Source organism: Pempheris klunzingeri, chromosome 4 (assembly GCF_042242105.1).
Source record: "Pempheris klunzingeri isolate RE-2024b chromosome 4, fPemKlu1.hap1, whole genome shotgun sequence".
NCBI classification, from domain to species: Eukaryota; Metazoa; Chordata; class Actinopteri; order Acropomatiformes; family Pempheridae; genus Pempheris; species Pempheris klunzingeri.
Window position 1 is genome coordinate 14,669,179 of NC_092015.1, and position 27,894 is coordinate 14,697,072.

A 27,894-nucleotide genomic window follows, 5' to 3' on the forward strand; every position below is an offset into this window, starting at 1 on the left:
CAACTTCAGACCTTAAAAAAAAAAAAAAAAACACTTCACAAGAGAACTAAAAGGTGTCCCTTACTTTGGCAAAGCGTGACCCCACTCCGCGGTCAGAGTGTGTGTGTGTGTGTGTATGTGTGTGTGAGAAGACTTGATGCAGTGTGTCCACCTCTGAGCTGAGCAGAGAAAGGATGTGGACTCTCCTTCTGCCCGCGGCTCCTCTTCAAACTCCTTCTCCCTCAAAAGAAAAAAAAAGGGGGGCCTTCAGATCCACACACACACGAAAGGAAACGCCTTTTGAAGCATTTACAGGCTTCTGATTGGATGAAGGCTAAGTGGCGAACAGAGACGGGATCCTTTCCAACCCCTCATTCAAAATTGGACCCTGCATAACCAGGTTGATATATATATATATATATATATATATATATATTTTTTTTTTCCTGGTATTGTGCAAATTGAAGCAGCACACACCCATTTGACGAAGCACAAGGGAGTTGGCAAGCGCAATGTTTTAATAGTGTTCAATAACTGCCTGCGTTTACAATTCAGACAATACAAACAAGAGACATCTTGCACCTGAAGGCGGGAATGTGTACAGTAATGCAGAGGATTAAATATTCTAGACTGATAGCACACACGTGTACTCATGTACACATAAACAGTATATACTCTGTTACACCCTCCTCCTGGGTTAGGGGCTGGTTCTAATTTCCAAGTCAACCTAAAGAGATTTTAAATGCCAAGACAAAGCCGGCCTCATGTCTGACAGAAGATGCAGGAAATCCAAAAATCCTCTTTGTCCCAGACTCTAAACCCCCGAGTCAAAGATTCATTTTAGGTCACCGTTCACACAAACGACCTCGAAACCTATGACGCATGTCCACTTTAATGGATGCCTGCCATGCAAGTAAATTTCACCCCAGTGCCCTCCCGTCTTAAAAATGAAACAGTTGAGGAAAACCATGGCGACCATTGAAACACACTGTTCATTTAAATTAAGATCAGGTTTCCTGTAGAGACGTATCTATTCTTCCTGGATTAGATATGTCTCACAGAGGCAGCCACAGACCTTCCCGAGCACAAGTTAGTTAACAGCGAATACGCTGTGCAACAATGTACTAATGTTGCAAAGCTTGGACATTAGTGTCATGGAAACGACCAAACGAAATTACAGAAGTAAATGACATATGCAACAACAGCAGGTAGCAGCTGAGGAGCTTTCTTCATAATCCGGCGTCACCTTGGGTGCATTTTACTCTCAGTCAGAAAATTCACTTCACGTTTTAATCTTTTCCGTGATTCTCCCTGATAAGTGAATGGAGCATAATGAAGTCTGTGAGATGAATAACTGCAAGAGAGGTGAGGACCATCCCATCCCGCAGCCTTTTTCATGTTTGTAAAGGTTTGTTTTCAGTGCGTGTCTGTTCACAGTCTCTTCTTGATGAGTTTCTCTAGTTTGCGGATGCGGGAGGACTCCTGCTCAGGGGTGGGGGCACTGAAGGACAGAGAGGGGCCGCCGTCAGCCCCGGACGGTGGAGTGGGTAACCTCTGCCTGAAGAGCTCCAGCATGCTGCTCTGTTCACTGCGCTTCAGACCCTACACACACACACACACACACACACACAGGGGAAATCACTAAGTATTAAAAAAAAAACCTTCTTAGTGGGCAAAACAAGAGAAGAATGCAGAAATGTGAGTGTGCTGGTTCACAATAACAGGTTCTGCAAAAGATAATTATGGGAAAACATGAAAACAGGTGAGATCACAGAGGCGAAATGAGAAAATGCTAAATTGCAACGTTAAAACAATAGTTTGACATTTCAGGAAATAAGCTAATTTGCTTTTCTTGCGGTAGGTTAGATGAGAAGATAAATACCACCCCCAGATCTGTATGCTCAGTATGACGCTGGAGTCAGAAGCCGCTTACCTTAGCTTAGCATTAAGACTGGAAGCAGAGGGAAACTGGCTCCGTTCGAAGGTAACAAAATCTGCCTTTGAGCACCTCAAAAGCTTACTGATTAATATGCTATATTCTTCTTTGTTTAAAAACAAGACGGAGCATATTCATCCATACAAAAAGCAAAGTGAAAAAACTACAGCTTGTAGTTTTATAGGGGGTTATGTGCAGATGTTAATTACGAGATTCAGAGGTGCTGGTACCTTCAATCAGAGCCAGACTGCCCCCCCCCCCATAAGCTAAGCTAACGGGCTGCTAGGTACAGCTCTGTATTGAAGATGCCGATATGAGAGCACTATTGATCTTCTCCTCTAGCTCTTAGATAGAGAGAGAGAGAGAAAGATAGAGAGACAGATCTATTTTAATAAAGAGGATGCATAGTCATAGTCATAGTCACAGTCATTCAAACCCACATAGGCATTTCTTCAAATGTTTTCAAAGACAAGAGAACCACCTTGTGTCACCTTGTGTGGGCTCAGTTTAGGCTGCTTTGATTACATTTTCTGAATCAGTCAATCTACACTTGTAAATTACAGTCCTTAACACAATGTGAAAAGTGGGAACATTCCTAGTCACAAGCAATATGACTTGCACTTGAGCAGGATTTCGAACGCATCATTAAATGCACCCTGAAGCTCTTTCATTCTTGCTTTACTATACAATACTGGCATTTCACAACATTTTGAAGTTTTCCTTTAAATGATAGGAGTCACACCAACTGACCTTCATATCCAGAGTCTTCTGGAAGGTCTCAGGATTTCCATCAGCCAGAAGCTTGATGTAGTTATCAACAAACACCACTGGTGGTTCATGTGGGGCCATCACCACCTGCGGAAAAGTAGAGTTTTAATGTCGGTTTCACCCCCACCCTCTTTTCCTGCGAACCATCATGGGACGACCCAAGAGATCTTTAAATGATCCCACATGGGGCAGCTATGGCCCAAATGAGGGAAAGGGAGGGCTACAACTGACAAAACCAAGCAGTTCTGGCTGCAAACAAAGTCGAGACTATGGTTCTATATTTAGGAGCCCACTCCTCACTCTTTTTTTTTCTTTTTACACACCAATTACTCCATGCATGAGTGGGCAAGAATTAGTTTCACCGGTAATTATTTATGGGGTATAATGAGTCTGGGCAAAAATCAGCATTAGTCAAGAGCAGGCAGACAAAGTTTAATGGGGTACACGTCTTTCTGGATTGAGTTCTCTTGGCTGCTTTTCTTTTTCCCAACAATAGAGGCTGGGTGGAAAACGTGGATCGGATAGCATTTCTTGCAGCCGCTACAAAGCAGGCAGACCAACACATGGCTGACAGACCCCCACCTCCCATCTCATGCATACGCATGCACACAGGGATCATCTCACAAAATGTTTCTCTTTTCCCCCCAAGAAAAGACCCAAACTGTCTTTTCAAGCTTTACTCTTCTCTTTTCACTGAAGATAAAATATAGGAGAGGCTGCACAGGGAGGGAGAGAGTTGAGGAATAAGAAGCAGGAGAGAAAGCGAGGGAAGAGCAGGCATGAAAGGCTCAGGATCGTGTGGAATTCTTTGCTTTCTTACTAGCCCTGCTGACTGAGTGATTTACTTAGCAACTGTCCTGGAGCCAGGCCAAAGCAACGGCCTGTAGGGACCTTGTAAAAAAAAAAGGGAACGAAAGGGGGGAGAGGGAGTTTAAGAATGAAAACGGGCATAAAAAGGGGAGAGCGTGAGCAACAGAGTCGGAGGGGGGAGGGACATTAAGGCTGAACAAGGGTGAGGAAGGGGGGGAAGCCTTTTAAATTCTCCCCAGAAGAGAACTTCAGAGGTGGGAGAGCGAGCTGGAGCGACGGTGGGCTGGGCTGGGCGAGCGTGGAAAACAGCCACGTCTCACAGGCATCGAACCGGCCAGGAGAGGCCGTCTCAGACAGGCAGACAGAGAGAAAGAATCCTATGTACTTTGAACATAACTGAGCATTGCTGCACAAAAACAGACAACCTAAATATATTCGGCTTTAACACTCAAAGTTGAAGCTTTGACAGCTGCGTAAAAGATCTAAGAGATGGGATCTTAAGTGAAAACTTGAAAATAAAAGTGACCGCTCTTCTGTGAGTGGCAGTTAACATTGAAACCGTTTAAAGCTGCACTATTCAATATTCTTATATCAACAAAGGATAAAATGGCTTTGTGTAATGTGAAAGGGGTCATTAGTGGTGATAAACCCGCAGAAAACTACGGCCTAACTGCAGTTTCCACCAGCCATAAATACCGTTTTAGCATCTTTCAGCTCATTGTTTTGGTGTTTTACAGCACTTTAATTCTTTTGATTCAGTGAAGCTCTGATAAACCCACTGCACACCATCGGCACTGTACCAAACATTTCCCTCAGGAGTCAACACCACAACCTCCAAATAAGTACTTGTTAGTCCTTGTGTGCTAAATGTGTAAATGGGCAACTGTTTTCCAACACGGAACAACTTTATAAGGTGATAATATGTCAATGTTGTGTTAACAGCTTGTTTCGCTGCTCTCGAATGGGTAAAAAAAAAAAAAAAAAAAAAAGAGTCAGCTTCGAGATTAGATAATTGTAAGAACAGCTAATTTAAAGACGGTGGTAAATAAATGTGTTGAAAAACAAGCTTTTCTTACACTCCAATTTACCCCTCTGGACTATCTGTATGAGCTACCAAAGGTATAAACTTGCAAAAACAACACTGTTCCAAGAACTTAACAGGCCTAATTATTTGAAATGTGTAAGAAATCTTGCAGTGGGCTGTGTGCTTGAATCTCAAACTGAGCTTTGAAAACTTTCAATTGTGCTTTAATTGTCCCAGTGAATTGCAGTTTCTTGGCGTGGGTAAGCCAGATTTAATTTCAAGTCACAGCATCACAGAGTGTAATTTAAAACTGTTGTTGGGCGTAGACAGAGGAATTCTTGTATTGACCTTCTTTCGATAGGTTTGTCTTTCAGAGGCTTCCTTATCAGCCAAAGGTGGAAGCAATTACCTGTGAGGATCCTTGATGTCGCACAAGGCTGATGGCTAAAATGCTGGCCGTAGTACAAAGGCTTCTCTTTGCTCAGATGGGCTTTGTCTTTCCAAGGCCAAAAACCTTCACAGGGGAAATCTTTGTACGGCTCTTTCAAAAAAAACTCATCCTTTTACGCCTTCTTGCTACCGGGGGGAAAAAAATGCAATGCTTGTTTGCATCTCCTTTAGCAGCATTATCACTACTCTTTTAGACTTTGTTAGGATTGTATCATTTGTCAATCATTCTAATTATCACTACGAATTTTCTTCTGTAGGATGTCTGTTACCAGAGGCTTTCTTTTGATATTTCTTGTAGTATCAGATTTCTAGCCTCCACAATGATTATTTTGTCTTCTGCTGTCACAGTAATGCATCCCTCCAAGGCCTTCGTTCTGTGTCAGCTTCGTCTGTGAGAGTTCTTCAGAAGCCATGTAGATCACATTCCAGCTGAAGGGGCCCGCTGGCAGTCGAATTCAGGAAAAGCAGACAGTCGTGGGCTGATGTGAACGTATTCTATAATTCTATAATGTGAAAGCGGCTTTAATAATGTGTGGCAGATGAGTGGAAATTCATGTATATGCATTCAGGGCATTTTTCCAGGGAACAAAGACAGCCTTACACAGGCCATATGGAACAGAGTGCATCCCAGTAGAACACAATCAGAGGAGGCCCAAATGGTGAGAGAGGTTTGCTGGACAGTCAATGTCTGAGACAAAGCAAAGTCCAAGACAGGGTGTACGAGTGGTTACTATATAATACCATAAAGCCCTCACAGAGAGGGCAGGGCTGACACAGGGCGATCAGAGCAGGTCACACTGTTATAAACATCAAGACGGTCTAACCACGATCACCTCAGGAAGGAAAGGCCTCCCAGGAGTCCGAGGGAAATCAAGGGACAGGCAGGCGTGTACTGTGTGTGTGAGTGTGTGTGTGTGTGCATTTCTGTACACTCAAGGGACGGTTAATTAGGGTGGAGTTCATCTATGGCAGCCACATACCAGTGTCCTCTAGGGTCACATAAGGTAATTCTGAGGCAAGGCTAACTGGCTGAATCCTGTATTGGTTTTTCTCGCGGAAGACACCATCCTATACACACCACGTTATACTTGCACGTGTGTGTTTTTGTGAGTCCGCGCATGATTGCGTATATTCGCTTATTTACTCACTCACACCTCTCCACTGGCTCAAGGTCAACCACGTTCAGTGTTAAAAAATATGTTTGTGTGCGTCTTGTGTTGGCCCGTCTCTCACTCATTAAACCAGTCATGCATGAACTCCATTGCTATTCCCGTCCCTACCTCATGTGAGGTGGGTTATTTTATGGAAACATGCTCATAAAGCACTATTGTGAGTGGGGTTAAAGACACAATTAAAGGGTTATTCTGCCCCAAAATAAACTCTAAGTAGATAATCTGCTCGAGTGACTCAAGACAAACATTTTAATACTGGCTCGCCAGTCAAACCACAAACACTCAAAGGAGAAATGTTTGCTCAGTCTATTGTTGCTCCTAACGATGGAACCTCAATCAGTGGAAAAAGCAGTTAGCTGCAGGTTGTGCCAGACTATTCTTGGTTAAGCGTCACCACCAAAGCTCATGTTTAGCTGGATATGTCAGACTATCAACATCAAATCTGTGCAATGGCGAACAAGATAAAGACAACACTTACACAAAAGGGTCTATCTAAAGTTCCGAGCCTTTAAAGGTCAGAAACTAAAGCTTTGGTTGTAAAAATGGCCAGCTAGAATTTAGCTACCCAAGTTAAAAGTCATAAAATCTGAAGTGTCCCATAAAGAATGAGCTGCTCTGAAAATGTGTTTAACTATTTTGTATTTAGAGTTGAACTCAGGCTCCTACTAAAATCCATCAGTTTAAGATGCAAGGTCACTCTGAGTTTATACTTGAAAGGTAAACTGTTTAACTTAATCTCTACTGACTTAAAGAGCAAGGTACAAGTGTAGCAGTAAGAGCAAGAGTGTTTTTCCAACATTCATCTAAGGAAGGTTAGACTCTGCGCTTCTTCACACTTACACGAATGTGAGCCTGAAAGCTGCACTGCCAAAAGTGTCTGAATAGAGCTGCCGCACTGGAGATGCGCCCCCCCCCCCCCTCCATCTCACCTTCAGGATCATCTCTGCACGGGTCATGCCTTTCACCACTATCTTGGTGTAGCTGGCAGGCGCCTTGCGGAGCACCTGGGAGCCTATGGAGGGCAGATCCAGCAAAACTGTCTTCAAGGAGTGAGTGTCAAGGAGGAGCTGGTGGGGTAGGATTGCCAGGACAGAAGAACAGGCATAAAAGAACAGTTACTCATGGTAAAACACATATATAATGAATGTAAAGCAGATCTTTTTCTGGTGTAATAATCATGTAATAGCACACATGTCAGGCTTGAAAAGTGACTCATGATGCAGCTCAGATGAAGCTTTAGGGCAGATTAGCATAAATTAAACTTACTTGTTCAGCTCCCACCATGCTGATAGGCTTACATCTGAACAGGTGGTTGATGAATTTGGGAATAAAAGAACTAGGGGAAAGAAAAAAAGAGGTAAAAATATCTCAGCTATAGCAACCTTTAATGACTTATGGATGGTACAATGATGCGTGTATGAATGTGCAGGTGTGTCTGTATGGTACTTTGTGAACTTGATGCAGAATTGTGTGAAGTATTTGCGTGTGGAGGCCAGATTGTCTCTGATGATTGGCACATTTTGTTTAATGTGCATGATGATTGATGTCACATAAGGGCTCTGGTCACCCACGTGCTCGACACTCTGCCACGGCATCTGAGAGAGAGAGAGAGAGAGACAGACAGAAGAGGGAAGGTAGCTTTAGCATCAGATGCTACACACAAATAGTGTTTAATATTGTTTATCATTAGGCCTATATAACAATTCCTTTACATGCATTACACATTAAAACAAAGCATGTTTATAATACGTTTCTAAATGATGACTGGTGGCAAAGACACAGTATCTTTAAAGGGCAAAATCACGGTAGTGTTAATTTCCCTTTCTAAAGAATGGCAACGGTATTGGACTCATCACATATTATGTGATTGTGGGACTGTGTGTGAGTGTTTGTGTGTGTCCAACCTTGCTCATCGCAGTGAGAGCAGGGTCGCAGGCAGCATCGAGATCTTGAACGAGCAGCTGGATACTGTTTGAGATCACACTGAGAAAACAGGGATGTAAACAAAAAGCACCATTAAACCATATAAGAGGACTACATAAGAGATGACAGGCCCTTTCAATGAGAAAATGAATTGCAGGTCTGCAGTTGTCGCTTACGTGCTGAATGTATCCATCTCCCCAGTCAAATTAATTCTCTCCACAAGGACTTTATCTACTTTCTCCTTTAGCTTCTCTTCCAGCTAGAAAACAGAGAAACTAAAACATGACTCGAAACATATGGGCACATTTTGTTATCAAATACCAACTCAGAATTGCTGTACGTGTGCTGCAAAAAAACAGCCTGGATGAAACCCTCCAGGTTGTGTTGTAATCATCGCTGTGAGTTCCTCAAAACACTGATGAAACACAGGTCAAACCTTCTGTAACCGTTGCATGATAGTCATCTCTTCTTGTTCTCTTGCATGCAGTGTCACAGCAGATAAACCTCTAGTTCAAGTCAGGGCATTAATTCTTAGACACTAGGACACTTTGTGCGTCTGTGTGCTTATTTGCGTGTGCATGCCTGTTGTGTTGTAGCCAGGCAGTACTCTGCTGTGCTGAGGATGCTACAGATGAGGCAGAGCTCATCCACGGTGAACTTTGCCGTTTCTGAGCCTTCTTTCTCCTTCAGCAGACTGCTGATGGTAAGGCCCCCACTGTTACTGCTGGATCTGGATGGAGAGGAAGACGTAAAAGGAGAGAGAGAGAGTGAGGAAGAGATGGAGACAGCAGGAGGAAGAGAAAGAGGGGTTGATATGGTGAGAAGTCATGGCCGACAATTATGTAAAGCAGATCAGAGCGGCACAGGTTAATCGCCTATTTGAGGAACCATGCTGTTTCCATTTACATTTGTTTTCTCCAAAACTACACATGTAGGTTCTTAAATATTCTCCCCACTATGCTACTTATATGGATCTTAGTCAGGTAACATATCATCATTAATACTGATTTGTGTTTGGAAATGCTTATACCTGAATGCACAACTTGCGCTAATGCAAGCAAATGAGGGAAGAGAAAATGCTTAAATGACTTAATGACAATAAAACTGGACTTTTTGTTTCTCAGCTGACCATAACACAAAAAACATGAGCCTATTAATAGCTTAAATATAGCGGTTGTATACTGTTAGTACTTGTGTTAAGAAGAATCTATCAGTTTCTGAGTAAAAGCTGGTTTCAGTTATTTGTGTTTTAAATGGTTGTGGTGAGACTCCACTTTGTTTACATTTGGATCACATATTACTCTTTCTGCCTTCAAGTTATAAGATGAATTAGAGGTATCAGGTGTCAGACAAACCCCAAAATGCTACGTATTGTCTTTCCTAAGACTGGCGGATTTGGACCCCCTTTACTACTGAGCTTTAAGAAAAAAACTCTCAGGTAAAGAAGGCCATCTTTACACAACAGGCATAACTACAAGCAGACACAAGTGTCTAGAGGCTGTGCCAACGAGGCTTCAACGGCGACCCAGTCATTAATAAACGTCATAACACAGACGTGGGTAAAACCACAACATAGTTCGAGCTCCTTTCGAGGGCCCCTTCCAAAACCTCGCAAAACCAATTCACAGCACACCACAATGGGTGAGCGTGTCTGCATGTGTAAGCATTTGAGTGCATCTTTGTGTAAAGTTTGTATATGGCTCAGAATATGGTATACATTTGTCAGCAAGCGCAAGTGTGTAATTAGCACGCATGCATATCTGAGACAGAAACCTAGCGCGTCTCTGATGGCTTCTAATGTGGCCAGTGAGCCAGAGATGTTTTTGCTGGTAGCATATTAGGCTTTGCCACAACATAACCAACTCCAGATCCCTCATAGCATGCCATCCCAATCCATCAAACACAGCAAGCACTGAAGACACCGAGTTTCAAACTGAACTCCTTAACAGCCCCAACACCATACCAAAAGGATGAACAAATATGGGTGTGACATGCTTGTTTGTGAAATATTAATCCCAAATAAATCTGTGTTTGTGTGGCTGCCCAGAATATGTAATGAATTCTCCAGGATGGAAATTGTTGAAATGCTAGAAATACTGGTGAGTAAATGCTAATATATTTTTGTCAGCAGGACAGTGTGTGTGGGGCTGACTCAACATATAGAGAAAACATATTCATTGTAACAAAGGAATATGTCACCCGGTTCAGTGATGCGGCTGAGTGATGTGTTTTTAATAGTTTTCGAAAAACAATGGAGGTCAATGGCACACAGACAATACTGACTTTGGCCTTTTCTTGGTACTTGTTAACAGTATATTGTCGGATGTACACCACTTTTCTACTGAGTGTCTAACTTTTGGAAAAAGTGCAATGACTTTGCATTTGAAGAGAGAAGTTTGGGGGTTTTCCCAGTTGCTTCTGTAACAATGTCATGCTAGTGCTTCAATTTTATTGCTACATTGAATCTCTTTGTTTTAATTTTACTATGGGACAAAGTTGACTCACTGAAAAACACTGGTATCCTCAGCTCCATATTCAGAGTATAGCTACATCTATATGAGAAAGGACTCGTGTATATGACTTTTGGTTTAAATAACTGAACCTGAACCAGTCTTACTTAGGAAGGTTGCCAGAGAGGATCTTCCAAGCGTACTCTCTCAGGAATTTCTGGAAGATGGTTGTGAGCGCGATCATTGGCTCTCCAGTGCTCAGCTGGGAGCACTGCACCATGCACTTCTTGTAATAGACAAAGAGGTCAGCACAGCTGGGCAGGACTGCTCCGCCCTCCTCTGTGCCCGCCTTGGGTGGGCCTTGTGCTCGGAAGTCAGCCACAAACCGGTCAATCAGTTCACCCAGGTTCCTGCAGAGAGAGAGAGAGAGAGAGAGAGAGAGAGAGACACACACACACACACACACACACACACACACACACACACACACACACACACACACACACACACACACACACACACACACACACACACACACACACACACACACACACACACACACACACACACGCACACACACACACACACACACACACACACACACACACGGGTGGTTGGATTAGAATCACATGAAAGGAATTAAATGAATCTATTAAAAACATTTAAACATTAAAAACATATGATTGGTTCCTAACCACAATAAATAAATAAAAGGATAAAATAACAGGCAGAGACAGAGAACCAGATGGATAAATGGGAGAAAATATTCCAAGCATATCAAAATCCTCAGCACTACAGTCAACAGGTCCACAGTCAGTTGGTGTGGCCCAATCCAACTGAATCTTGGAACTAAAGCCAAGGACAAAACAAGCAGGCCACTGTTCTCTCCTGCTATGTCCCACTGGGGACAAGTTGATCTGGCCGGTGCCTGTTTAAGGCCCTTGGACTGAAGTGAAATGAGGTTGTAGCTGCAGAGTAGGTCAATCCTGTTCCCTTGGACAGACAAACAGCATTTAACGCTCCACAGAGCCAAAAGCCAGGGGCTGCATGCAAGCACAGCAGTCCCAGAACTCTGTTCACTTTCAGGAGCAATCACTATGACTGGAATAGGGGAGGGACTGATAGAGGAGAAGTGAAGGGTGGCGGCAGAGGAGAGAGGAAGGGGATGTGAAAAATAAGGCAGGAAGAAAACAGAAAGAGAGACTATAAGGAAAGGGGAGAGAAATAAAAAAAAGAGCAAGAGATTGAGATGGAGAACAGGGGAATGCAACACAAATCACACAGAAGAAAAGAGACCACAGAAGGGGGTACCGAACAGAAAAAAAATAAAGAGGTGGGAATAAAAAGAGGCAGATTTGCTGTGGCAGCACTTATTCAACCCCTCTCTCTCTTTCTCTCAGTGTCTGTGGTCGAGCAGCTAATGGGAAACATCTCTGCCACACTGGAGACAGAGGCATGTACAGGAACAAGAGATGGAAAGACAGAAGAGGCAGTGAAGTAGAATGGGAGGTGGGGGATCTGATTGATGAGTGGGCAATGGAAAAAGAATGCATTTTCCAACTTCACACACAACCTGCTCCTGATTCTGGGTCTGTGTGCCGTGACCCACTTTGGCCTTGTTTGCTTGTATGAGTGTGTGTGTTGCTCACTTGTCTTGGGATTCTATGTAGACGTAAAGATGAGGTTCAAAGCACTTGGAGACAATGCCGTGGAAAGGGTTGTCCGGAACTTTTGGCTTCCTGGGCTAAAAGAACGGGGGAAAAAGTGAGGAATCGGTGAAATATAAGATTTGAGTTGTAGCCCCTCTGAGTACCAGTTTATGTATTGCCTCCAACTCACCAAGCAAAGGCGAATGCCAAAACACTGAACACAGAAACAATTTCCAAAGATAACGCAGTGTGGGAGATTTTATATTTGATACTGTGCCATGTGTAATATGTTTTTGACTTTGTATGCATAAAATACACTCAGTTACCGCTTTAATAGCTCCGCATAGATATAACTAGTATAGTCCAAAACAACAGAACTGTGATGCATCTTATCCTCATGAAGGTTATAATGTTCAGTTTTACTTAAAACTGTTTTAAAGAGGTGTGGATTCAACTTTATGGTCATTCTGGAAGCTGTAGTTTGTGCTACTGTTACTGAGAAGTATTTCTAACCTCATCGTAGGGCTGTTACATAGGAGTTTTACCAAGGTGTACCTAACAAACTGGCAACAGAGCATATGTTTGATGTCGAAAATAGATTGTATCTGCATTACATGTTTGACCAAATACCCACAATTAATGCTCTTATTCTTAATTATTCAGGCAATGGATTTCTTGGCCAATCTATTGCCTAGTTAAGGTCAAGATGAAGAGGTGGTGGAACTACATCTTCCAGCCAAGACAACAAGTATATCAGATTAAACTCTTGTGTTGAGTTGAGTTAGTACATGGGAGACTATCTAAATAAGGCTGGTACACTAGCATTCCACTTGCCGCTGCATATCCATGAGCAAATAAGCCAATCTTTTCCCCTTAAGAGGAAAAAAAAATATTCTGTCTAAAGAAGAGGAAGTAACATCTGGCAGCCCCTTTGTGTTGCAGAACAGGCTGGGTCATTCCAGGCCAACTCACCTTGGCCAGGTCCTCGTCCTTCTCTGTGCCCACATCCTCTCCTGGCTCATCTTCAAGGAAAGGGTTAGTGGGGTCTAGAGGGCTCTCTGGCCTCTTTTGCTGTAAAAGCACAAATAAAAATTCAATATCTTCTCCATCGCTCAATTACTAGGGCACCATAAAGGTTTTACTTCCACTAAGGGTATTCCATGCTAACAACAGAATTGTCTTTGAAATAAAGTCCAGGTTTCACCACGTCTGTCCATGTATATGTTGACACTTTCATGGGAGGCTGCCACTCCAGTTAGAAAATTCCACTCAACCAAATACCTGATTGAATTACAGAATCCAGCAGGCATGGATGTAAACCGATCTGAGGACAAAAAGGCCTCTGTGTGCCTTCATAATATCAGTTCTGAACAAGCTTGGCCTAGTTGTGCCTCACAAAATAATAATAATAGTCTGCCAATTCTCTGTGTATTGCTTCCACCTCCATACGCCAACATGACCTGGATTAAAAGGTTTCTTCAGGCTATGACACTAAAAGTACTCAGAGTGTGTGAGCGTAGAACACGGCAAGCTACAAATCAGCAGTTTTCTTTAATCTACACATGTAAAATTGTGCAAAAGCTGCTGTGACTGGATGACAAGAAAGCAATGCGAGAAAGGTGTCAGTAAAGGGCAGCGGAGCAATTACAATCTCTGATCTACTTTTCTATGTGTTGGGATCATTTGAAACAGCTGGAGTCAATAGTTAATAAGACGTGTATGTATTGTGTGTCTGTGTGTGCTTTTCTCACTCCAGGTGTGTCGGTCAAGGTGCATCCTGTGAAGCGTTTGGCCAGAAGCCCCTCGAAGTTTGTGGTCCTCTGGATAGCAAACAGAAGCAGCTTCACCTCAATCTCCTTAGCCCGTGTTCGCATCACTTTGGCAAGCTCCACCCTTACAAATAAAGGCGAAAAATTGACATAGTATGAGTCTGTTGACATCCCAAAATGTTGTTAGTGCATCATTACTTTCTCATGAAGCTGAGGGGAAAATACCGGGAAGAGTCGCCATGAGGTCCCACCACCAATTTCCAATTTCTGCCTTTTTACTTTAATTACATTTTCATTTCTTTCCTTTTTTCCCCTTTTTCTTTGCCTTTCTTGTCTTGAGGATAGAGACACAGCATAAAGTATTCATTATAGAGGCTTAAGTCACATTTTTAAAAATTGCGGTCTAAGATCATTTGCAATGCTTGTCCCTAGATGTGTTTTCATACTATGTGTTGTGTGTCTGTGTACCTGGTGATGTGGCAGAACTCCACAGCAATCCGCTCTGTCATGCACCACTCCTCAGGAAACATGCGTCCGTACTTCTCCTCATAGTCTACCAGCTGCCGTTTGATCCAGGCGTAGCGGCGATCAATCTTGTCTAGCCATGCCACCTGAGCAACACTTTTTCATTAATACCCCAACACCACCTTTTTCACTTAAGTGTTTACTGTAATTAAATATGCCCTCGTACGATATGGAATTCAAATTCTTACTCACATCTTGGTTCTCTTGGAATAACACCAGGTACTCTGAGAGGTGCTGCCTGATGAACTTTTTGATGATCTCCTGTTTGATGCGCGGGTCGAGAACATTGGCCACCAGACAGGCATCTCTCAGCACGTTACTGGGTCCACCTGGTCTCTGGATGGATAGGGGAATAAAAGTTTGACACAAAGTTTTGTACAGGGACCAAATTAGACCAGTTCGCTATCTAAATGGAAATAAATGTAATTCATTTGTCCAGGCAAAGCATATTTACCTTTGAGCCCTGAGAAGGGAAGGCTTCTTCAAAATCTGCCAGGATCTGAGTCCCCAACTCGCTCTGCGCTGCCTTTACTCTAAATAGGACAAAACCCAATTATGAATATGAGTTAAATTATTCGTTGTTTTTGCAACCAGTCAAATGTCATATTGCAATTATGGCAATTTCATGTGGAGGCCTCCGATATGCACCAGACTTTTTATGGCCATCAGCCAGTTCAAAGATAGCTAGTTTAAGAATGTAGAGAAAGACACTTCAAAGCATTTCAAAGCTATCAGGTCAGTATTTCAAAGCTGCTTGCTGGCAATCCTAAAGATGTTTTTGAAGTGTCACAGTGCCAACTTTAAAATTGCTACTGCGAAGTATTTTATAACTCAAAATATATAGATACACACAAACACACACATACACACACACACACACACACACACACATATTATATTTATACCTGTCACAGTCAGTCAATCATTCCTCAACATTTGCTATGTGTTTTTCAATCCAAATATCAGCGCGCAAGTTTGCAGGTTTTTATGTGCATGCATTGGTTTCTATGAATGTGAATACACTGGCTTTCTGTTCAGAAGCAATTACAAAGACACATGACAGTGAAGCTTTTATAAAATGAGGTCTGCTGAAGACAATCTGAGTCTGTAGAGTCCTCAGAGAGTCTGTGTTCGCCCGAAGGCATCCAGGCCGGGTTAACCAAGGACAGCCCCCAAAGACAATCATCCAGGATAAACAGGAGAGGGTGGAGGTGGAGTGTCACTGATGGATGCTGACTGAAAACTGTCATTTCAAACTGTCATTTTAAGAGCTCGCTACCAGCTAAATACTCAGCTATCCATCTCTGTTTGGTCAGTCTGAGATATATTTCACACACAGTGCTCTACGGCTCCTGTTTCAGATGTGTCTCAGTGTTTTATTACATCAGAAGAGGCCTACAGCTGTTTTATCAGACTGAGACCAAGCTGTCAGCAGCAGGCCTGACTGTGTCCAGTCTGTGGCTGCATTTTGTCTGATCATGTGTATACACATAGTGTAGCGCAAAAAAGCAAAAGATTATGTCTCACTGTCTGTCAGCCGAACTGTGACAGTATAGATGAGGCAGCGAGAGAAGCATTAAGCGATGGCGAGGAAAAGGCTTATTGAAACATAATTAAAGTTGATCCTGTTCAAAGATGAAAGCTGCACTGACTCCATTTAGTCACGCTTCAAAGTACTGTCAGGACAAAAGGATCATTTCTCTCACTTCATTAAAAAAAGTTAAGGCGAGAACACAGAAATGTCAGACGGAGGCTCTAATATGCATTTAACCTGTAACTCTATAGAATTTTCACATTTACTGAACAGAACTAGAAATATTATTTGTCATTTCTCCTACAAAAATGTGCTCAGATTTTGAGAGTGATTTGCTTTAAGACCTCTGCTTTAGCTTTTTTTTTATCATATTGTTATACACTGCATCAATCAACATTGATATTTTTCTTTAAATACAGTGTTCACAATCGGATTGATCTAATGCTTTAAGAATAATGCTACTATCACATAAATGTAAACAAATATAATTCTTGACCGTTTGCCTTGCTGCTGCAAACATTCCTTATTCAATAACTTTGCAAACACCTAGTCTGATCCTTCATCCCACCTCTATGTCCATTGTTGCAAACATCTCTTGTCTTTACATTTGTCCCTTGTCTGCTTTTGCCATCCGTAGAATTGTGGCGGTGATGGGTTAGTCTGCCCATGTTTCTCACAGAAAGGTCTTAATACTTTCTATTAACCATTTGCGTCCAGCTGTCAGCCCTGTCTTCGTATCCTCCCCTTCCCTGTGTGTCTCATATCATCTGTTTCTCCCGCAGAGTCACTTCTTCCACGCAGCTGTTATTTGGTATGAACACTGTCTGCCACACCTCAGTCAAAACAGAACAGAAGGTCATCCTTTTTTTTTGGGGGGGTGCAGCACTACTTTGAACGTGAACATCAACTTGGCCGATGTGTCCCAAATTGATTCTTGTGTTGTTGGAAAAGAATAGTAAAAATGGAAATCTAATGAGTCAGAGCTGTGGGAAACAACAGCATAACAATGCACTTTCCTCTGGGAGTGCGTTTGTGTGTGTAAATCTGTGTGTGAGTGCTCGTGTGTTTAAACAAAAGACCACATCCAGATATTGGCATGACTCTGTTCGGAGCAAACAAACATTCCTTCATGTACAGTCAGTTAAAAGTTACACTGTTCGATCGACTGACATGTTGGAAGCATGAAGAACAATCGACACACACACATGTTGAGATACAAACATACACTCTGAAAAGTAAAAGTATGCATCTAATCTATTTCAATGGAAGAAATGCTGGCATGATGATAGGCACTCATTCTGGCACTCATCCAGTGGCTTTCCTCCCTGTGTGTTCCTGTATGTGCGGGATTGTGCACGTCTGCATGTGAATATCTGCATAAACAGGATGTAATCTGACATACCTCATATATAAAGTATAAAATACCTTCAGCAGAATACTGTAAATACTTTAACAGTTCATCAGACAAGCTGTGCTTGATTGAGTTCTGAACTGGCTACAGAAAAAGAAGCTGTTCTTTCAGCTGTGCTGCTCACCAAGCAGCCCAAGTGGAATTGAGCAAGGCACTAAACCCCCTGAACATTCAAGAGTTGCTGCAGTGCAGCTGATTCACTCAAGGAAAATGTAGATGAGGAAAATATGTAAAGAAAAAACCTCATGTAAGCACATATGTTGCTGTTGAGTGAGTGTGTGTGTTAGTTGTGTGCATATTTAGTTACCTCTCAGAAAGCTGTCTGATCTGCGGTATGCTCATATACTTTTGGAAATGTTCGAGCACATTGACCACTCCCTGCAGCAGGTTGGCCACCTCACCGTACTGCCTCTTTCTGGTCATGGCTCTGGAACACACAAATATATTCTATTGTTATATAAATGATATACATCTGTATATCATCTATGAATACAGTTTGTTAAGTGGTTGCACCACATGCCTCTGTAAACATATTTATCCGTATCAGTTGAGCATCAGTCTGGCTGTATATCTCTCAGATAACGACGCTGATATTCATTCCTAACATGCTTTAGGTGAGAAAACCACCCGCTCTCCTTAATAAATAGGATACAGAATACAGAAGGATATGAATACTAAAGTTTAAAAGGATAAAGCTCCTCGTGGGGACTGAATAGTATGTTTTGTTTCAATCCATTTGAAACAGGGTGAAATTCTATATGATATCTGTTTCGTTGTGTTTTGCAGCTACATCAGCTGTTTAACATTACTAAAAACTGCAAAAACAATTCATCATTCCTTTGACACATTGCTGGGTTATACAAGATTCAATACAAAACCTGCCTTGAACAAGCACCAACTAATCGTTTATACTAAAATTATGTGTGCATCTCACAACTTATCCAAATGCTTTATTTTGGTGTTATGGTTAATTGCATAATTCTTTTGGTTTGATTTGTTAAATGTGATTGTACCCACTCTAAAGAGTCAACACCTCCTGCCAACATATGCAGGTGGTTGAGGGTGGTGATGGATGTAGTGAGGTGGCGCTTGGCATGGTCCAGCTGCTTTATGTCCCTCGTAATCTCCTTGACCTGTGCAGGAAGTGGAGCAAGTCAGACAGGTTGGACAAACAGCAGAAAAAGACAATAGCATGGAAGAAACGAGGTAAAAAGCCCAGAGATGGGAAAGCAAGAAGTGAGAAGAGGTGAACGAGTGTAAGAGACTGGGTCCACTGGATGGGGCAAAAGGAAAAAGAGAAACAGCCCAAGATGAACAACACACCCACTGGTTTGAAAAATAATTGCTCCTACATGCCTCCTGAGGGAGAGTCTGCTTGCCAATCTCCCTTCCTCATCCTCTCTGTACTCACCCAGCCCACTGGCCTTCCTCTGGCTCTCACCAACACACACACGCACACACACACACACACGTAAGAGACAGACACATGGAAGGTGCATTACCTCAACTTAAAATAACTCTCCCCACAGCCCTCTATTGTAAGAGGAGTAGTTTAGAGGCTGTATCTCCCCTGTGCTTGGGTCATATCACTGATGAGCTTCAATAAGACTTTGCGTGTGTGTGTGTGTACATACCATTTGTTCAGACTTCTCTGCCTTGTCCTTGATGTCTTTGATTTTGCCAAAGAGCTGCTGGATGGCTATCTGGGCCTCTTCTAAAGCCTGCCAAAAACAAACAGGGCAATATGAAACATACAGAGAAAACCACATTTTCAGTTACTGTATTCTTGGGAGCCGGCAGCACCACAAATCAGTTGTCTGAACGGGCTCGAAAATTTGGGCCCAAGGAATTCTAAGACCAGCGTCCAGCTCAGCCCGTCCCAAAGCATGTCAGAAAAACACCTGAAGCAGAAACTGCAGCAGGAATGCAAAAAAATGGAAAACCAAACACAACTGTTCTACCAAAACCTTAAGAGGAACAAGGAACAAGGAAACTCGGTTTACAGGCACGCACAGTGAGTATAGAAAGTCGAAGAAAGGGATCACACCATAGCTGAGTGGAGTTTTCTACCTACTGGCCAATCAGTAGAGCAGTTGCGATAAGAGATGTGATACAGGTGTGTCTTTAAGGTCATAAATTCCTCTCCTCCCTTCATCCCTCACAACTTTCATAGTGTGCCTTCACACACCAGGCTGTACTATAGTGTACTGTGCATTAGTCGACCTACCAAATGCAAATTAGAATGCTTTCTGGTGCCAGTTGGAAAGTATGAACTTTTATTCCAGCTATTTATGCTGCTTTTAATTAACATGTATCATAGCAGTACATAAAATGTGAAATGCCTTTCAGATTTATTACACTTATTTATTAACACTTTGTTGTGAGGAGCAGGGTGGTGTGTGACATAACTGCGTGCCCGTTGTGTTGTGGCAGTCTAGGTCAAATCTCCAGGGATGTTTTTTTTTTTTTTTTATCCACACTCACAACTGGCTTTGGGCCATGTGAAAAACTGCTCCCCTTATGCCCGTTCCCAGTTCTAGACAGAGGGTAAGGCCAAACAGACTAATTGGTGGCCTAATTGACAGGCTATCTAAATATCTGACATTCAGAGGTCTTAGGTTGACATATGAGCCATAAGGCTAATCTCTGCATAAAGGCTGTCACTATAAAGGCTAAAGAGATTATCAGCACTTTTAACAGCCTATAAAGCCAGACTGGATTAGATACCATTAGAGAGTTACAATGTAAGATGGTTAAAGTGCTATTCTAATATTTCCCTATTATCTGGTATGGCAGCTGTTCTTTGATCCTGGTCCTAAAGAGAGATGGTGCTCCGACATCTGATGCCAAGGTAATTGGCTTCACTTGGCCCGATGCTGTGGCAGCACTGCGACACAACTTTGACTCTCTCTCCCTCTCTCTCTCTCTCTCTCTCTCACATACACACACACACACACACACAAACACACACACACAAACACACCAGGAATGCTAACAGCCGGCACCAGCTGTGCGAGGAATTTACCACCTTTTACAAGCACCTCTAAGAAACAGCGAGTGAGCAAACACGCAATTCTGTGCACACATGTACACACACATACAAACAAAAATACAGCTCGCACTGACGGCAGACGATTAATTTTCCTTCCTGAGTGTTGCAGCGTTTGGTGACAGCGTCGTGGAGACACCGTCAAAGTCAAGACAGCACCATGGGAGCACGTCCGCAAACTCACGCTGACATTCTACCCCATTCATAACGTGGTTTTGACCTAAATGCTCTCAAACTAACGTGCAACTTCTTCTACTCTGCGTAATATGATTCTCTGTGAAGACAGTATGCCACTGAAGTCTAACAGAGAGGAACTCAAGTTGAGCAAAAGCTGACTAGCTTGCATGCATCCTTCTTTCTTGTTATGCTTCAAACAACCCTTCAGCAGTTAGGTGATTGGATAAAGTAATTGGAAAAATGAAGGCAGGTTATGTGATAACTCTTTAATCTGACAGAGAGGAGGAAGGGAGTGCCACTGAATCTTTAAAGAGGTTCCCTGAAGTTCTTGAGCAAACAAAGTGCATGCAGAAGAGGCCAGAACCTCCAAGACTGCAATTGTCGCTCATGCAGACTCAGCTGAGTCAAACTGGCTTGCTTCCTAGCGCTCATTTCCTGTATTTAGCCTTGAGGAAGGCAGAGAGAGACCACTGCCCAGAAGGCGCCTCCATGCCCGAGATGTTATCTGCTCTCACACAAACATGCACATGCACACCAGTGTATCTCTAACATGCAATAAGCAGCACATGCTCCATGGCACACACATTCGGTATTGCAAAGTTTAAAAAAGGAGTGTGGAGCTTCTTTTCAAAGCTTGAACAGGCTCGGGATGCACTTCACTCGTCCCTCTGACAGACATCAGTGTAGCTTTCAAAAGCAGAGGGTGTGTTAAATGGTACTTCTGAGTCCAGGGCCAAACACAATAAATCAGATCAACCCAACAGGGTTATTTTAACAGTTGGAACATTGCCTGAGTGTAACGCTCCATATAAACATTTTAAGGAGAAGTGCGTGGTCCACTTAACAGAGAAAAGAATAGCTCAGGAAATGCTTTGTATAGAATCACTCCATGTGCTAAAAATGTTGTGTCATAGCTAAGGCTGACAGACAATAATATCCAAACCACCACTTTCTATTACATTATGTTATAAGTAGCAATATGCTACTATTCTGCTGCTACGCTTTTCTTTAACGGTTTAATTTCCCCTTCACACTCAGTCCTACAAAACATCACAACATTTTAGCGCAGTTGGTGTATGCTCACGATATACTAGTTGAATTAAATAGCTGCAAAACGTCACCATATGTAATTGATGCAAAAACTGAATCTGCAGAGCGTGACCCAGATTAAAAAGATACAAATGCAGAAAACAGAAAGAACACACGCTGCAGAACTGTAAATTAGGGGATGGGAGAAAGAAAGCGACAGAGCGTATAAGAAAGAGCTCTGTAAGGATGAAAGCATGGAAAGTAAAACAAGCTGTGACCGGCCTTTTCTGAGTTAACATTAAATATTTACACTAATGTCGATTCTATAGGAAGACCACCCGACACTGTGTTTTCTAATGCAGCCCTCTCAGTACCACAGTGGGTGTATAAAGGGTGCGCACCCACACACAATGAAAAGTGCAAATGCCCGATTTCTAAAAATGCAACCGACAAGTACAAGCTCACTATTAGAGTGTGTAAGTGTGGGTCTCTGTTTGTGTCTCTATGGCAAAAAATTACCCAGCAATTACTTAGCTGGTTTGTAGATGGCAGGCAATAACAGATAGCAAATGTTCTGCCTCGTTAATGAGACTCTCTAACTAACTAAAATGCTTAATTTTGTTTACAAAAAAGAATGAATGCAAAACAACCCCTCATTAGAAATATGACATTGAGCTGAGCTGACTGTGGAGCAGGTGTACATGGTGTATCCATGTCGCAATGTCAATGGGCAAATGAGAACATCGTACAACGTGTGTGTGTGGTGGGAAACTCTTGGCTGGCCGACCACAAGCAGATACACATATTGTATTATATGTGTATGTGTGTAAGACAGCCAAGGCTGGAGATTCCCACAGTCTGCCCTCATCTTCAGCACTTTAGCAAATAGCATCTGTAATATTTTGACCACATGAAATCATGCAGGTCAAAGGGATTAGTCAGGATTGGCCAGAAATGAGCCACATATGAGCACGGTCATAACTTCTGGTTAAGGACAAAGTTCATGTCTTTATAATTGAGTGTGTCTCTCTGCCACTGGACACCATTTATTACAGTCAATCATACTGTCAGCAATTTGGCTTGTGGAGCAATGTGAGTATGCACTAGTCCTAATGTGATTCAATATCCAGTCCAGTGTTTACTTGGTATTCATTCACTGGAGCTACCCCTGCAAAGCTATAAAGACTTGAGGCAAATTAAGGTTATCTGCATGAAAGTATCTACTGTACACAGATGTACTGTATTCATCATATCGCCATGTCAACTCATAATCTTTTTAACATACGAATCAAAGTTTTTCATTGCCAAGTAACACAGTCATCCCTATAATAAATCTCAGCTCTATTACCGTCCACTAAGGGTCACATTTCCACTCTCAGTCCTGTAGCATCTTACTGTTTGACTCAATATAGTAAAAAACACAAGTGAAATCATTCCCCAGACCTCCTCCACTTTCTCTCTCTCTCCTCCTGTCTTGCACTCTCCATCCTCTTCCATAAACGCTACCATCTTGGGTTTCAACCTGGGGATTGCATTTAGCTCGGTGTTTGACTTCAGTCAACAGCAGAAATGACTAAATTGCTGATGTTGTTGGTTTTATTCTATTGCTGTCTTTATGTTAATCACCATCCTGAAATGAACACCTCTCCATCTTTCCATCTGCAGAAAGGATTTTCCCTCTGGAAATGTTGGAATGGCACTGTGGGGTTGGAAAAACAAACTAAAAAAATTATTGTGTGTGACTGTATAATGTTATTGGTCTGGAGGGGATTTAGAGCGTTTCCGCTACCAAACGGTAGCTAACTGGGAAAGACAGGGCCACCGGGCCAGACACCCTGACGACAAGGCACACCTAATCATGTCAACTGGTCAGAACGTACACGGCTCACCCATCAGGTGTCACGTTCCCTTTAAGCCACAACTCCTTGACAGAGCAAGGACCTGGATTAAATCAGCAGGGGCTGTTCTTTTCCGTCATGCTCCCACAAGAAAAGGCAAAGACTCAAAAGCCTGGGTTTAAAAGAAATCTAAGTATTTACATACGGGAATCTATTTCCCAGACGTGTTTTCCGTAAAGAGGGGCAGTTTGAGCAGTGGGAATGGTTCTGAGTCATCTTGTCCTTTTCCATGGAAGCAATGTGGAGAGGGGAAAGAGCAGGGGAGCGGGAAGAACATGTTTTTCTGGGTTGGGAGCGAGCTATTGCACCATTCTAACTTCAGGAGAAGGATGCTGTTTTGAACACCACAAGTGATTAAAAGGCCTACTCGAGTGTATGTAAAATATGCAAATGTGGTTGTTCATCTCCGCCATTAGGCCATGAAAGGACTGCAGTGCTATGTCTCTTAAAATGATTTCCCTTCTATCTAAGAACAACACACATACAGTATCAATTAGCCTTTGTGAACAACTCCTGCTCTACCACCATCCCCATAACAAAATAATACTTTCAAGGGTCTCCTTTAAAACTTGAATCTGACGGAAAAATAGACATAAAATAAAAGCAGAGAGCAAAGTAATTGCAGCGAAACTAATTTGAAGTCAGTTACTGCAGTATGTTCCTCTGTGACCTGCAGCTCATCTCACCTGTCTGCCGTCTTGGCCCACATTGGTCTGGCCTCTCACCACCGTCCGGATGTTGTCATCCAGGCGCCTATCAAATGTGACACAAAACGGCACTTAATAATACTGAGGGTAATAAACAAACGTGTATTAGTACAACGTATTAGTAAGTCATTAACATGAACTCACCGAATCTTCAGACGAATCTTGTTTACCACATCATCAATGTTTGCCAAAGACTGGGGGGGGGGGGGACACACACACAACATGACACAACCTTTTATCATACATCCCAGTAATCATAAGGGTTGACTTGAAGTTGTCTTTTTAATAACCTTCATTAAATAATTCTGGTACCTTAACCCGCTGTGTCCTATGTTGTGCTGTTGACCTATCATTTGACACTAAACACATCTGAATAGAGATACACACTTTGAAACACTGAATACATCTGTGCTTAAACAAGCAGGTGACAAATCTGTTCCATATATCTACATGTCGAATGCAGGCTGGGTGTAACCCCTCACCTGTTGACATCCAAATTATGTGAACATGCATGCACACTACTAGGAGCCCTAACACAGACTATTGGGTTACAGTGACCCCTCATGGAAATGGAGAATAGACATGTACATGGATGAAGGGTATTGTATATACATTTTCACAGACATTGTTTAGGATTCACAATACACAAGCAATGGTCACATACACACTCACAGACATCTGCACCTTCATCAGTGCATACACTGGCATGTGCTGGACATACACACACAGACACATTCATAGAAACTTCCTTTTTTTTTTTGTTCAGTTGATTTTATTCTGAATCTGTTATATCCATTTATTTGTTTAGTTGTTTTACCTTAATCTAAAAGCCTAATCAAGGATGGGGACTCAAATTAACTTATGCCAGGCATCCTGTACCCTACATGATGTGCGTTACATTCATTTCCCCTTGGTTTTAGTGGTTACCTGTATTGCTCCTGTTTAATATAACAAAATATGTTTTCATGCATGCAAAAATAAAGGGCAGCAATCTGTGCAACTTCTCTGGTTTTTGTTATGTTACAGTAAGAAAAATACAGGTGTAAATCATAAAATCATTGATGGCTGAGTTCCATTTAGCTCCATCAGTTTCAGAGTCCTGTTATTGTGCATGCTGGCTCACTGTCACACTGATATGACTTACTGGAACATTTATACATAATACAGAGTCATCAATAATGTCTGCTATTGTTCTTTATGACCGCAAATCATTTTCAACTAACCAAAGACAGAAACTGTCAATCCACTTGTGCCATAAATAGCTATTACAACTACAATATACATCAGTGTGTCACCAGTCTGTAGGTCTGGCTGCAGGTGTGTCACTGTGTCTCTGTACCTGCTCGGTGGGGAACAGTGTGTTTATATACTCCACAGCATTGAAGTCTGCTCTGTCCAGTGGGTCTTGGCTGGGGAAAACCTAGCACACAAAAGACAAAGGTCGCTCAGTCAAAAAGTCATGGCTGACAGCGTTGCACTGAATATTAATATTTGATGTATTTGGGGTGACTTCAACATGCAAACTGTGGCTGTCCTGTATTCAGTGGTTTGCTGTGACACTGATAACTATCATTACTGACTACCCGCACACACATCCCGTTAAATGAGATGCAATGGTATCGGAACATTCACGTCCACTGGATGAATGGCCAAAGGCAGCTTCGTAAACTAACGAAACCCAATATTTCCAAGTAACGTTAACATCAGCCTGTTGTTACTCTAACCTTAAACTATCTTAAAAGCGTTGCTGTAAGCTAAACACTGTTAATAAAGTGGAGAAAAATCGATGTTTTATAGCTAGCGGTCGTAGCACAGCAGTGTCACATTCACTGAGCCTGCTGACAGCTGGCCGTGTGTTAATGAAACCGGCAACGATGTTTAAAAACAATAAATAGCCATGTCAGACGGTTACCTGTTCAATGGCTAGTTGCACCTCTGGGGTAAGATGCAAAATAGCCTCCAAATCCTCGGCAAATTCAAATTCCTCTTCCTCCATCATTGTCAAAACAAAACCAAGGATCTATCCGGCATACCACTTCCTGGTTAGGAGACTTCTGGGATACCTGATGACGTCGGAGAAACGGTGCTTTCAGGGATGTCGGAAATCAGAACTAAAGCGTGAGCGATGGATTTACAATCACCCACACACACCTCCCTACCATTTGTTCACTCAAGCAAGAGGTGCTGAAAGTGGTTTTTACTGAAAGCAATTATAAACTCAAATACAGGCATTAATCTAAACGTTAAAGCAAAACACAGTGCCAAAGAATTCAATTATAAGTAGTAGTAGTCAAAAACAGAACGGGTCTTCTCAGTTTTCTTATTTTTGTAAATTAAATGAAAGATTTAAATATAGCTGTTGTTGCTGTTGATGTTAGCAATGGGCTTCCCATTGGCTTCACAGGATCATGATGGTTTGTGTTATGAGCTTCCATATGGTGGGATCTGAGCTCCTATGACAGAATTATATATCTATTGGGTCACTAATGCACCACCAACATCCATTATTTTAATCACAAATTATGCATATTTAAGTACAATGGTTATTATCCACATTAATGAGATGAATGGGCTAAAAGAAACACTTTTCCAATAGTCTCTCATGAATGACAGCGTGGCTGCACTTAACCACCAAGCATAGCCACATTACTTCTCCTGGCTGCATTGGTGGCTGAGTGTATTTTATCACACTTTCAGAATCATTACAGGTAAATGACATAAAGTATAGAAAGCTAAAGTGCACTTAGAAAAAATCCAGTTTCACCTTTTTCCCACCTTGGTCCTTAAAGCCCTGAGTGAGCTGAGGTGATGAAAATCCCCTCTCAAAATCTTTTAATTAAATTTTACGCACCCCTTACAACCTCCTCCCACATTGTCTGCCTTCCACATGTCTTTAAATCTCCTCATAGCTCTGCTCTGACTCTAATACATCCCAGTCTGTGACATCATTACATTGAGATTTTACCTGCTCCTTCTTGCAGTGACAATTCTGTATATTAAAATTGTCTCTGCCTCACCTACTGTACGAAGAAACCAGCCTCATACAACAGTAACATACTGCTGTCATCTGTGCACACGTCGCCATTTAAGGAGCAGCATTGCCCCCTGCTGTTACAAAAAGAAGAAACACACAAGTATGCACACCCACACACACACACACACACACACACACACCGCCCACACACAAACACATGCTCCTGAAGCCCCTAAGCATTAAAGTGTACTGTTTTATTACAAAGAGAGCCATATAAACCCATAAGAGAGCTTCTAGTACATCTAAAGGACAAGACAAAGTAAGAGAAGCGTAGCAAGGCGAGTGATGGAAAAAGCAGAAGGTGACAGAGGAGTGAGGAGTGTGCAAGACAAACTATCAAAGAAAAAAGAGGACAGAAAAGAGAGGAGAAGACAGAAATGGTGGTATCAGATTGGACAGGATGTTATTGGTGGGGGTGAAAATCAATAGAGTAGAGAGAGGGAGTAAAAGGAGAAGGAGAACAAGACATGAGGTGATCCGGGGTAACGGCTTCTCATCGCACCTTTAGGATTTAATAGTCTTAGTGATGGCTAATTTTTATAACTGAAAACAGACGTATAATTGAGGAAGCCTGGAAAGGACTGAATTTATGACTCACAG

The 27,894-nt window shown here is 42.2% G+C and overlaps 1 protein-coding gene across 1 annotated transcript; it reads right to left on the reverse strand.

Annotated features, from left to right (window-relative positions):
• Positions 1-1,243: 1,243 nt before the first annotated feature.
• Positions 1,244-26,279, reverse strand: vps53 (VPS53 subunit of GARP complex). The gene is made up of 22 exons (XM_070828745.1): positions 26,173-26,279; positions 25,600-25,680; positions 24,405-24,454; positions 24,240-24,306; positions 19,035-19,121; positions 18,418-18,533; positions 17,708-17,827; positions 14,910-14,988; positions 14,648-14,791; positions 14,399-14,541; positions 13,913-14,054; positions 13,134-13,232; positions 12,162-12,256; positions 10,680-10,922; positions 8,645-8,792; positions 8,239-8,321; positions 8,044-8,122; positions 7,586-7,734; positions 7,406-7,475; positions 7,069-7,206; positions 2,666-2,770; positions 1,244-1,581 (listed from the first exon to the last, which is right to left on the reverse strand). Exons 1-22 carry the CDS (start codon positions 26,257-26,259, stop codon positions 1,411-1,413), a joined length of 2,496 nt encoding a protein of 831 aa, XP_070684846.1. The 5' UTR covers positions 26,260-26,279; the 3' UTR covers positions 1,244-1,410.
• Between the last annotated feature and the right edge of the window lie 1,615 nt (positions 26,280-27,894).